The sequence below is a fragment of the Pristiophorus japonicus genome, chromosome 7 (assembly GCF_044704955.1).
Source record: "Pristiophorus japonicus isolate sPriJap1 chromosome 7, sPriJap1.hap1, whole genome shotgun sequence".
In the NCBI taxonomy this organism is placed as follows: domain Eukaryota; kingdom Metazoa; phylum Chordata; class Chondrichthyes; family Pristiophoridae; genus Pristiophorus; species Pristiophorus japonicus.
Genome location: NC_091983.1, coordinates 12,530,342 through 12,543,818, shown reverse-complemented (window position 1 = coordinate 12,543,818; position 13,477 = coordinate 12,530,342). Strand labels below are relative to the sequence as shown.

The following is a 13,477-nucleotide window of genomic DNA, read 5'->3' as shown; positions in this document are numbered from 1 at the left end:
GGACAAAGGGTGTTAAAAAAACAAGCCTGAAGGCTTTGTCTTAATGCAAGGAGTATCCGCAATAAGGTGGATGAATTAATTGTGCAAATAGATGTTAACAAATATGATGTGATTGGGATTACGGAGACGTGGCTCCAGGATGATCAGGGCTGGGAACTCAACATCCAAGGGTATTCAACATTCAGGAAGGATAGAATAAAAGGAAAAGGAGGTGGGGTAGCATTGCTGGTTAAAGAGGAGATTAATGCAATAGTTAGGAAAGACATTAGCTTGGATAATGTGGAATCTATATGGGTAGAGCTGCATAACACCAAAGGGCAAAAAACGTTAGTGGGAGTTGTGTACAGACCTCCAAACAGTAGTAGTGATGTTGGGGAGGGCATCAAACAGGAAATTAGGGGTGCATGCAATAAAGGTGCAGCAGTTATAATGGGTGACTTTAATATGCACATAGATTGGGCTAGCCAAACTGGAAGCAATATGGTGGAGGAGGATTTCCTGGAGTGCATAAGGGATGGTTTTCTAGACCAATATGTCGAGGAACCAACTAGGGGGGAGGCCATCTTAGACTGGGTGTTGTGTAATGAGAGAGGACTAATTAGCAATCTCATTGTGAGAGGCCCCTTGGGGAAGAGTGACCATAATATGGTGGAATTCTGCATTAGGATGGAGAATGATAGTTAATTCAGAGACCATGGTCCAGAACTTAAAGAAGGGTAACTTTGAAGGTATGAGGCGTGAATTGGCTAGGATAGATTGGCGAATGATACTTAAGGGGTTGACTGTGGATGGGCAATGGCAGACATTTAGAGACCGCATGGATGAATTACAACAATTGTACATTCCTGTCTGGCGTAAAAATAAAAAAGGGAAGGTGGCTCAACCGTGGCTATCTAGGGAAATCAGGGATAGTATTAAAGCCAAGGAAGTGGCATACAAATTGGCCAGAAATAGCAGCGAATCTGGGGACTGGGAGAAATTTAGAACTCAGAGGAGGACAAAGGGTTTGATTAGGGCAGGGAAAATGGAGTACGAGAAGAAGCTTGCAGGGAACATTAAGACGGATTGCAAAAGTTTCTATAGGTATGTAAAGAGAAAAAGGTTAGTAAAGACAAACGTAGGTCCCCTGCAGTCAGAATCAGGGGAAGTCATAACGGGGAACAAAGAAATGGCAGACCAATTGAACAAGTACTTTGGTTCAGTATTCACTAAGGAGGACACAAACAACCTTCCGGATATAAAAGGGGTCAGAGGGTCTAGTAGGGAGGAAGAACTGAGGGAAATCTTTATTAGTCGGGAAATTGTGTTGGGGAAATTGATGGGATTGAAGGCCGATAAATCCCCAGGGCCTGATGGACTGCATCCCAGAGTACTTAAGGAGGTGGCCTTGGAAATAGCGGATGCATTGACAGTCATTTTCCAACATTCCATTGACTCTGGATCAGTTCCCATCGAGTGGAGGGTAGCCAATGTAACTCCACTTTTTAAAAAAGGAGGGAGAGAGAAAACAGGGAATTATAGACCGGTCAGCCTGACCTCAGTAGTGGGTAAAGTGATGGAATCAATTATTAAGGATGTCATAGCAGCGCATTTGGAAAATGGTGACATGATAGGTCCAAGTCAGCATGGATTTGTGAAGGGGAAATCATGTTTGACAAATCTTCTGGAATTTTTTGAGGATGTTTCCAGTAAAGTGGACAAAGGAGAACCAGTTGATGTGGTATATTTGGACTTTCAGAAGGCTTTCGACAAGGTCCCACACAAGAGATTAATGTGAAAAGTTAAAGCACATGGGATTGGGGGTAGTGTGCTGACGTGGATTGAGAACTGGTTGTCAGACAGGAAGCAAAGAGTAGGAGTAAATGGGTACTTTTCAGAATGGCAGGCAGTGACTAGTGGGGTACCGCAAGGTTCTGTGCTGGGGCCCCAGCTGTTTACATTGTACATTAATGATTTAGACGAGGGGATTAAATGTAGTATCTCCAAATTTGCGGATGACACTAAGTTGGGTGGCAGTGTGAGCTGCGAGAAGGATGCTATGAGGCTGCAGAGTGACTTGGATAGGTTAGGTGAGTGGGCAAATGCATGGCAGATGAAGTATAAGGTGGATAAATGTGAGGTTATCCACTTTGGTGGTAAAAACAGAGAGACAGACTATTATCTGAATGGTGACAGATTAGGAAAAGGGAAGGTGCAACGAGACCTGGGTGTCATGGTACATCAGTCATTGAAGGTTGGCATGCAGGTACAGCAGGCGGTTAAGAAAGCAAATGGCATGTTAGCCTTCATAGCGAGGGGATTTGAGTACAGGGGCAGGGAGGTGTTGCTACAGTTGTACAGGGCCTTGGTGAGGCCACACCTGGAGTATTGTGTACAATTTTGGTCTCCTAACTTGAGGAAGGACATTCTTGCTATTGAGGGAGTGCAGCGAAGATTCACCAGACTGATTCCCGGGATGGTGGAACTGACCTATCAAGAAAGACTGGATCAACTGGGCTTGTATTCACTGGAGTTCAGAAGAATGAGAGGGGACCTCATAGAAACGTTTAAAATCCTGACGGGTTTAGACAGGTTAGATGCAGGAAGAATGTTCCCAATGTTGGGGAAGTCCAGAACCAGGGGTCACAGTCTAAGGATAAGGGGTAAGCCATTTAGGACCGAGATGAGGAGAGACTTCTTCACCCAGAGAGTGGTGAACCTGTGGAATTCTCTACCACAGAAAGTGGTTGGGGCCAGTTCACTAAATATATTCAAAAGGGAGTTAGATGAAGTCCTTACTACTTGGAGGATCAAGGGGTATGGCGAGAAGGGGGTACTGAAGTTTCATGTTCAGCCATGAACTCATTGAATGGCGGTGCAGGCTAGAAGGGCTGAATGGCCTGCTCCTGCACCTATTTTCTATGTTTCTATGCTACACCTCTTTCCTCCTTTAAGAGGCTCCTTAAAACCTACCTCTTTATCCAAGCTTTGAGTCATCTGCGTTAACAACTTATTTATCTGTTTTGTCTTGTAACACTGCTGTGAAGCGCCGTGGGACGTTTTACTATGTTAAAGGCGCTATATAAATAGTTGTTGTATTCCCTTGCCTTGTTAGCCCTCCCCAAATACATTACCTTAATTACTTCTCCGCATTGAATTCCATTTGCCCACCCGACTAGTTGATTGATATCTTCCTGCAGTCTCCAGCTTTCTTCTTCATTATCAACCACACAGCCGATTTTAGTATCATCTGCAAACTCCTTAATCATACCCCATACATTCACGTGTAAGTCATTGGTATATGCCACAAAAAGCAAGGGACCTAGTACTGAGCCCTGCGGAACCCCACTGGAAACAGCCTTCCAGTCACAAAAACACCCATCAACCATTACCCTCTGCTTCCTGCTTCTGAGCCAATTTTGGATCCAACTTGCCACTTTGCCCTGGATCCCATGGGCTTTTACTTTCATGACCAGTCTGCCATGTGGGTCCTTATCGAAAGCCTCGCTAAAATCCATATACACTACATCAAATGCACTGCCCTCTGTGGAAATGTATTTTTATCTAAGCTGATACCATACGGTATTTGTGTGCCTTTTGATCAAAATGGAGTCCTGGCCCTTCCAGAACTTTCTGCATTTTAGCAGTCAGCTTGCATAAACAGCTAAACCTGGTTTGAGATGGCTGATGGCCATCAGACAGCTAGGAGACAAGTCATGCTGAGACAAGTACCCCCCCATGGTGCTTTCCTATTGTCTACACTACAGAAGTTCCATGTCACCCCACCCTTATCTTCTAGCCATTATCTCTTTCCGAGACCTCATCCATTTGATGCAAAACAGATAAACTGACCAGGAAACTGGAACAATCCTGACACAATACAAGACAGGTGATAGCCCATTACCTATGACTCATGGAGTAATGGCCGGCTGGCCAACTGATAACCCTGACAAAAGGAAATATCTGGATACCATGTCAGGACCAGGATATAGTAATTAACTCTTTATCTGTATTCACTGACTGTGAGACAGAGCAATACACAGGGAGAGGCCAGAACTTGGGTTTTACTGTATAAATATCTTCTTAAACTGAACCATTTCGGAGGTGTTCACTTAGCCCTTGACTGAGTGTAACCTACCCCTTGCGAGCAAGTAAATTAAAGAAACTTCTACCGGAGCTGTAAGTGTCGGAGTCATTCTTTTCAGAGGTCGAGGTTTCGACAGTTATAACTTGGAGGTTCCACCGAGATGCATACCCTCTGTCCTGTGAGTAAAACGGATACAGGCATAGTGCCTCTCCAGTGAAAGGCTTCAGTGGCCAAACAAGGTGAGCCTTTTGCTCACAAGAGGTTCTTCACTGTTGAATCGCATATGTAATCTGTTGTCCACAGGGGAGGTACTGCAATCTACAAGACTCGGCATTTATAAGCTAAAGGTATTTTTTATAACCATTTCTTTCTCAGCTCGCCAGCAGAAGAGAACAGGTTCTGGAAAAAAATCTCGAAACAGCCCGGGGAAGGTTTCAGTAGGTAAGGGAGCGCTAGTCGATCGAAAAGGGTTCCATGGTGTAATGGTTAGCACTCTGGACTCTGAATCCAGCGATCCGAGTTCAAATCTCGGTGGAACCTCCAAGTAATAACTGTCGAAATCTCGACCTCCGTAAAGAATGACTCCGACACTTACAGCTCCGGTAGAAGTTTCTTTAATTTACTTGCTCGCAAGGGGTAGGTTACACTCAGTCAAGGGCTAAGTGAACACCTCCGAAATGGTTCAGTTTAAGAAAATATTTATACAGTAAAACCCAAGTTCTGGCCTCTCCCTGTGTATTGCTCTGTCTCACAGTCAGTGAATACAGATAAAGAGTTAATTACTATATCCTGGTCCTGACATGGTATCCAGATATTTCCTTTTGTCAGGGTTATCAGTTGGCCAGCCGGCCATTACTCCATGAGTCATAGGTAATGGGCTATCACCTGTCTTGTATTGTGTCAGGATTGTTCCAATTTCCTGGTCAGTTTATCTGTTTTGCATCAAATGGATGAGGTCTCGGAAAGAGATAATGGCTAGAAGATAAGGGTGGGGTGACATGGAACTTCTGTAGTGTAATAGGAAAGCACCATGGGGGGGCACTTGTCTCAGCATGACTTGTTTCCTAGCTGTCTGATGGCCATCAGCCATCTCAAACCAGGTTTAGCTGTTTATGCAAGCTGACTGCTAAAATGCAGAAAGTTCTGGAAGGGCCAGGATTCCTTTTTGATCAAAAGGCACACAAATACCGTATGGTATCAGCTTAGATAAAAATACATTTCCACACCTCATCGACCCTCCTTGTTACCTCCTCAAAAAATTAAATCAAGTTAGTCAGACATGATTTTCCTTTAACAAATCCATGCTGACTGTTCTTGATTAATCTGTGTCTTTCTAAAATGAAGATTTATCCTGTCCCTCAGAATTTTTTCCAGAAATTTTCCCACCACCAAGGTTAGGCTGACTGGCCTGTAATTACTCAGTCTATCCATTTCTCCCTTTTTAAACAAAGGTACAATGTTAGCAGTCCTCCAGTACACTGGCACCGCACCTGTAGCCAGTGAGGATTGGAAAATGGTCAGAGCCTCTGCTATTTCCACTTTTGCTTCTCTTAACAGCCTGGAATACATCTCATCCAGTCCTGGGGATTTATCCACTTTCAAAGCTGCTAAACCCCTTAATACTTCCTCTCTCACTATGTTTATTTCATTTAATATTGCTCACTTCTCCTTCCTGATTGCAATGTCTGCATCGCCCCTCTTTTTTGTGAAAACAGACGCAAAATATTCATCAAGAACCATACCCACGTCTTCTGCCTCCACACATGGGTTACCTTTATGGTCTCTAATAGACCCTACCCTTTAGTTATCCTCTTGCTTTTAATGTATTTATAAAACATCCTTGATTTTACTTGCCAATATATTTTCATGCTCTCTCTTTGCTTTCCTCATTTCCTTTTTAATTTCACCCCTGCACACTCTCTAGGGTTTCTGCCGTTTTGAGCCCTCGGTATCTGTCATAAGCCTCCCTTTTTTTCTTTATCCTACCCTGTATAACCCTTGATATCCAGGGGGCTCTAGATTTGTTAGTCCCACCCTTATTCTTTAAGGGAACATAGTTGCTCTGAACCCTCAGGATCTCCTCCTTGAATGCCTCACTGCTCTGACACTGATTCATCTTCAAGCAGCTCTTTCCAGTCTACTTTGGCTAAATCCCATCTCAGCTTTGTAAAATTGGCTTTCCCCCAATTGAGAACTTTTATTCCTGGTCTATCTTTGTCCTTTTTCATAACTACTCTAAATCTAAATGAATTATGATCACTTGCACCAAAATGCTCTCCCACTGATGCCCCTTCCAGCCGGCCAACTTCATTCCCCCAAACTAAGTCCAGAACCACCCCTCCCTTGTTGGGTTTGCTACATACTGGCTAAAAAAGTTCTCCTGAATGCATTTTTAGGAATTCCGCACTCCTCTGTACCTTTCACACTAATTCTATCCCAGTTAATATTAGGGTAGTTGAAATCCCCTATAGTTTTGCATTTCTCTGAAATTTGCCGACATATTTTCTCTTCTATCTCCCTCTGATATCTAGCTAAGGGGTGGTGTGCTTTACTGATTGAAACCCAAAAGTCAGGATCGAGCTGCGATAGATGACACTATTGATATTACTAATATAGTAGCAAATGGCTGTGGATGTACATGTGATAAAAACATGTCTTACCCATATTACTAAATCTGCACAAAATGAGAACACAGTCACACAGGAACTAAAGCTAAATACCAATACTGAACACGAGAGAATATCAGGGAGACATGGTATGTATGAAAAAGTAAGTAAGTACATTTCTATTGAACAAAGTTCCCTGGATCAGGACCCAATCTAAAAATCTGGGGGGGCAAATACGCAAAAGTATGAAGAGTTTTTTTTCCTAAGAGGGAGATAATATTTATTAATACTGGGGAAACATAGAAAATAGGTGCAGGAGTAGGCCACTTGGCCCTTCGAGCCTGCACCACCATTCAATATGATCATGGCTGATGATGCAACCTCAGTATGCTATTCCTGCTTTCTCTCCATACCCCTTGATCCCTTTAGCCTTAAGGGCCACATCTAACTCCCTTTTGAAGAGAGATGGGAATGAGGACTTGTATCAAGTCTACAAATACTTACAATCTGCATCTCCCATTGTGTCCCTAAACTATCCTATTGTACTGATCTGGAGAGCAGTTAGTTCCAGGTATCCAGATTACATTTGGGCTATTAGATTAAATCACGGAGTTCTAATGTTGTGAGGATATCAAATGTGCAAAGAATGGAGCGCACCCTCCCCCCCCCCCCACACCAACCTCCTCCCCCCTCACACGCAACCCCTCGCCACACACCACCCCCCCACCCCTCCCCTCCCCACAAACACACGAACATTTTACAAACTAACATCACGGTATCTATAAATTATATAACATATGGCAAACATAATTACAGTGAAATCTGTCACCAGCTCCACCTTATACACAATACAAAATACACATTGATGAGAACAACCTCTCGGCAGTAATGTCACCCTTGGGTTTAATTAAGTGCTGCAACCATCTTGAGCTTCACTTTATGATTTATGCCATCTCGACTTTGAGGTGAGATTTCAGCATTGACATTCCACCTCATTCAGCTCTCCTTGTGACTGAAGGTGCCACCCAGAGACGCAGGTGTGATTCCCCAGTCTGTACTGAGTTAGCTGATCTAAGTTGGGACACTGCAACTGGCGTCAACAACCTGCCCTGAGGGACTGGGGAGAGGGGTGAAAAAAAGAGAGAGAAATCAGCCAAGGTTCCTGCTCTCGATTCTTGTCTAGTGACTTCTGCTGGTAAATGCGGCTGTGGATGTCACAAGTCGACAAGCTTGGTCACGATCAAATAAACTGCCACCGTTCACATAATGGGAAAGATACCAGAGGGAGCTGGTGACCATGGAGTGACATTGCAGCAAGTTAGTGCCTTCAAGGGAAGTGGGGGCAGGAAAGAGAAAGACAAGGGAACTAAATGGAGAAAAATATGTTCATTCCCAAACTCATAGCATCTTGCATTCCTTACAATGCTTAATAAAATATAAATAGCTAAAACTTGGGACTGAACATGAATGAAGATGATCTACTTCCATGACACTAAGCTCCAGCAACAATGAAAGGGTCACATCGTGCGCTCAGCAAAGCAATCCTTTTCACTTTCTCCAAAGTTATCTTGCTTCACACGGTTATTCCAAGCAGTCCGGCACCGCCCACAGTCTTTCACACTTTTTCTTTTACTACAAACCTTTTTTCTCAAACTCTTCGAACAGATTTAGGCTGGTGATGCTGGGGCCAGTGTAGATGATGTAGTTTTTGCCAGTTAAATTCTGACAAAGGCTTTTTGCCACGAGGCTGTGGAGCTGTGGTCTGTTCTTCAAAGTGTCCAGCCCATCCGAGGCCGTTCCTTCCTTCAGATGAACATAAACCTAAATGGAAAAGGAGCGCGAAAGCAAGACCAAACACATTTAACACGTGTGTTTGCAGAACAGCATTGGGCTGAAAGATCCTTCCCCATTTTCAGTGCAACACCAAATTCCACTTAGTGCCTCTTCCACTTGTCACAACAGATTGTCTTAAAATGTGCTAATCTCTTATTAATGCAGCCCCATGACTGTAGCAACAGACTTTTGACTCTGCGCCACACTGCACTCCATGCAAGCTTTTTCTTTTAAACTTGCACACTTAACCCCACTGGATTAGCTATCCAAAAAAGCCTCCATTTGGTTTCACAATCCTTTATGGTCGATCCCATGGAAGGAATGGCCTCATCATTTGTGTTGCAAGCGGACAATCCACATACTCGCAAAATGGGTACCAAGCACCGAATACTCTGTGCTCGAAGCTCTCTCCCAACATTCAGGGAGTTCACTGTTAAAAGTATTATTTACTGTGGTCCTCCTAATAGTTGCTCCTGGAAAAGATGCTAGAGTCAAGAGAGACAAAGACTATGGAATCATTTTGGAAACAAACGGATGCAGCAGTGGGGAGATTGGGGTGGGGGAGGCTGAGAAACAGGAGAGAGAAACTGCACTGGCAGGTGGGTTGGTAACCAGAGGACCAAGATTTAAGGTGATTGGCAGAAGCACAATAGGCCGAATGGCCTCTCTGTGCTGTATGATCTGTGCTCCTTCATGGTCGCTGGGTCAAAATCCTGGAACTCCCTCCCGAACAGCACTGTGGGAGTACCTTCACCACACGGACTGCAGTGGTTCAAGGCGGAGGCTCACCACCACCACCTTCTCAAGGGGCAATAAATGCTGGTGCTGCCAGCGATGCCCACATCCCATGAACAAATAAAACAATGCTTCTATGGCAGATGTACCATGACTTCACAATCACAGCATGCAGCAAGTTAATAACAGACTGTGGCGTTCAAGGGAATGCAGATGTACATTAATGACAAGCTTGTTTGTGGAGAGAATATTTTTATCATGGAAATGTTTTGATACTAGAGTATAACGATCCATACCATTAAAAGTCTTGAATCCAGTGGATGTATTTAGCATTGTACCTTTCAAAAGGTGTCACAGATGAAAGTGCAGCTTGAGAGGGGTGACAATTCCATAGGACAAAGAAATCATGAATGATCATAAGTGACCAAATAACCATTTGGAGGAGGGTGATTTTACACTCTAGGTTTAGCATTTGTGTGAAGTGGCAGTTTTGAGCAATGCTGAACTGGTGTTTTATATAAAGAAAGAGTGACCCTTCTCTGAATAAAGTGACTGGTTAGTCTGCTTCCGTTTCAAATTGGACCAGGACACCAAATTCAGGCTGCATTTACACTATAAACATGGACAAACCAAATGAAATAAATAGTACCAAAGTGGAACAAGCAATCAAATGGATCGGTTCACACAAGGAGGCTTGCACTACATCAAGCTCATGCAAATTAGACAGACATTAAACGATGTAGAACGCCTCCAGCCGAGTCAGAAGCATTGTTGGTGCTAATTAAACTATTACTTTACTGAAATAAAGAGACAGTAGATTCTGGAAATACATAAAAAGATTTATCAGGAGCAGAGAATTTAAAAAAAAGATAGTCTGTATTGAAAACTTATTCTGTCATCACAAAGCATTTGTTAAGGTGTCTCAAAAGAGGCTGGTTAGAAAAATTCAGATGTATGGTACAAAAGGAAATATAGCAGCATGGTTGGTTGACAAAGGACAGAGCTCAGATTGTAGAAGGGCCCCGGGGTCAGTGCTTGGTCCACTCCTGTTCTCAGTATAAATAGATGATTGGGACTTGGCCGTATCGAGCACAAGCTGAAAATTTGTTGATGACAAAAGTAAGGGGTTTGGCAAAACACAGAGGACTGTAAGAGGTCAGGAGGATAGACAAGTTAGTGGAGTGGGCAGACAGGTGGCAGATGCAGTTTAGTGTGAACATACGTGAAATAATTTGTCGTTTAAAACTATCTCGTGAAAATGCTAAAATCGGCCTTAATAGCCAGTTACAGAAGAAGTAGAGAAGTAGAAAAAATTTTCAGTAATGTCACCTGGCAGATGTAACCGGTTGCTGCACATTGCCTAACCCAGAGACTAAACTTCCGTTTTTTCCTTTTACGTAATTCCCGGTCCGTACATGTGGCAATGAAGAGTGGATCTTCATCAATTAGTGGTTCATGAAGTACCTGAAATACAAAAAAATATATTCGCAATCTTACTATACTATTTCCTCAAATTAATTTAAATAAAGTTAACTTGCATTTATATAGCATCTTTAATGTAGTAAAACATCCCAAGGCACGTCACAAAAGCAACAAACAAAATTTGACACTGAACCTCATAAGGAGATATTAGGGCAGCTGAGGGGGAGGTTGTTAATGCAGCGTCATAAAGGAGGAAGAGGAAGGGAATTACAGAGCTTGGGCCTAAGCAGCTGAAGGCATGGCCACCAACTGGTGGTACACTTAAAATCAGGGATGCTCAAGAGGCCAGAATTGGAAGAGAGGAAAGATCTCAGAGGGCTGTAGGGCTGGAGGAGGTTACAGAGATAGGAAGGGCTGTAGGAGGTTACAGAGATAGGGAGGGCTGTAGGGCTGGAGGAGGTTACAGAAATAGGGAGAGGCGAGGACATGGAGGGATTTCAAAACAACTTTTATTTATAAAACACAACGTAGTAAATCGTCCCAACGCGCTTCACAGCAAATAAATTTGACACTGAGCCACACAAGGAGTGGAGGGAGCCGGGATGAGCGGGGGGGGGGGGGGAAGAGGAACACATCAGCATTGATTCTATAGACAAGGATGATAACAGTCTAATCAAGTGCAGTTGCAATAAAGATAGTAATTTGACTACAAATGTTTTGCTAGTCTCTGATACTAATTAAACTATTTCAAGGCTTATCTTGGCTCAGTTGATGGCATTCTAACCGGAGCCAGATGATCGTGGGGCTTGAACGCACAATTAAGGACATCATTTAAACTGACACCCGAGTGCAGTACCAAGAGCGCTGTGTTAGCTTTCAGATGAGACATATAATTATGACCTTGTCTGTCTGCTCAGATGAATGTAAAAGTTCCAACACCACATTTACAGAAGAGTAATTCTCCCTCAGCAATCAAAAATAATTCTCTCGGCTTTCAACCATTTGTTGTTTTTTGGGTGATCTTGCTGTGCAGAGAATGGTCGGTGCAGCTGCGTATGTAACAGTGACTGCACTTAAGAACGTTAAGTGCCCTATTCTCCTTAGAGCAGAGAAGGTCAAGGGGAGATGTGATAGAGGTGTTTAAAATCTTGAAGGGATTGGAGAGAGTAAATAAAGAGAAACGGTTTCCAATGGCTGAAGGGTCGATAACAAGAGGGCACAGATTTAAGGTCATTAACAAAAGAACCAAAGATGACATGATGGAAAACTTTTCTACACAATGAGTGGTTAAGATTTGGAAAGCACTGCCTCATAGGATGGTGGATACAGATTCAATAGTAGCCTTCAAAAGGGAATTGGATAACTACTTGGAGGAGCAAAAAATTGCAGGGATATGGGGAGAGAGAGTGGGACTAACTGGATTGCTCTCAGAGCCAGCGCAGACTTGATGGGCTGAATGGCCTCCTTCTGCACTGTATTATTCTATGATTCTATAAATGCAAGCTCTTTCATGAAAAATAGCATCCAGATGTTTAAGAACCCTTTTCAGAATCTTTGCCTTTGGAGTCTTTGATGAATGTTAACGGGGTTACCCAGCTGCAACATGAAGGGGCACAGAACAGGGCTGAACACCAAGACATCTGCTCAAGTATATTCTTTCAATCTAAGATTCCAGCTGTTACAAAATCTTTTCACTAGCCAGGTAATCAGAACATTAATTACTTCTGCCACGCAGGGGGGTGAAGGGCTGCTCCTTAGCTGGCGTCAAGGAGGCCTCGTAAAACTGAAGTCAATGGGAATCGGGGAGAAAACTCTCCACTGGCTGGAGTCATACCCAGCACAAAGGAAGATGGTTGTGCTTGTTGGAGGTCAATCATCACAGCCCCAGGACATCATTGCAGGAGTTCCTCAGGGCAGTGTCCTTGGCCCAACCATCTTTAGCTGCTTCATCAATGACTTTCCCTCCATCATGTCAGAAGTGGGGATGCTTACTGACAACTGCACAGTGTTCAGTGCCATTCGCAACTCCTCAGATAATGGAGCAGTCCATGTTCGCATGCAGCAAGACCTGAACAACATTCAGGCTTCGGCTGATAAGTGGCAAGTAACATTCGCACCACACAAGTGCCAGGCAATGACTATCTCCAACAAGCGACAGTCTAACCACCTCACCTTGACATTCAACGGCATTACCATCGCCAAATCCCCCACCATCAACATACTGGGGGTTACCATTGACCATAGAAACATAGAAAATAGGTGCAGGAGTAGGCCATTCGGCCCTTCGAACCTGCACCACCATTCAATAAGATCATGGCTGATCATTCACCTCAGTACCCCTTTCTTGCTTTCTCTCCATACCCCTTGATCCCTTTAGCCATAAGGGCCATATCTAACTCCCTCTTGAATATATCTAACAAACTGGCATCAACAACTCTCTGCGGTAGGGAATTCCACAGGTTAACAACTCTGAGTGAAGAAGTTTCTCCTCAACTCAGTCCTAAATGGCTTACCCCTTATCCTTAGACTGTGTCCCCTGGTTCTGGACTTCCCCAACATCGGGAACATTCTTCCTGCATCTAACTGTCCAGTTCCATCAGAATTTTGTGTGTTTCTATGATATCCCCTCTCATCCTTCTAAACTCCAGTGAATACAGGCCCAGTCGATCCAGTCTCTCCTCATATATGTCAGTCCTGCCATCCTGGGAATCAGTCTGGTGAACCTTCGCTGCATTCCCTCAATAGCAACTTAACTGGACCAGCCACATAAGTACTGTGGCTACAAGAGCAGGCCAGAGGCTGGGTATTCTGTGGC

At 43.7% G+C, this 13,477-nt stretch overlaps 1 protein-coding gene and 1 non-coding gene across 2 annotated transcripts in view; one reads left to right on the top strand and one right to left on the bottom strand.

The window, feature by feature from the left end:
• Nucleotides 1-13,477, bottom strand: part of pgbd5 (piggyBac transposable element derived 5) — a 69,778-nt gene that overhangs the window by 19,466 nt on the left and 36,835 nt on the right. The window contains exons 3-4 of the mRNA XM_070884641.1: nucleotides 10,570-10,704; nucleotides 8,313-8,493 (exon numbers count right to left, since the gene is read on the bottom strand). Of these exons, the coding sequence (XP_070740742.1) occupies nucleotides 8,313-8,493; nucleotides 10,570-10,704 (316 nt within the window). The remainder of the gene's footprint in view (nucleotides 1-8,312; nucleotides 8,494-10,569; nucleotides 10,705-13,477) is intronic.
• Nucleotides 4,535-4,606, top strand: trnaq-cug (transfer RNA glutamine (anticodon CUG)). Its single transcript has one exon. It is a non-coding gene; the product is annotated as a tRNA-Gln (tRNA).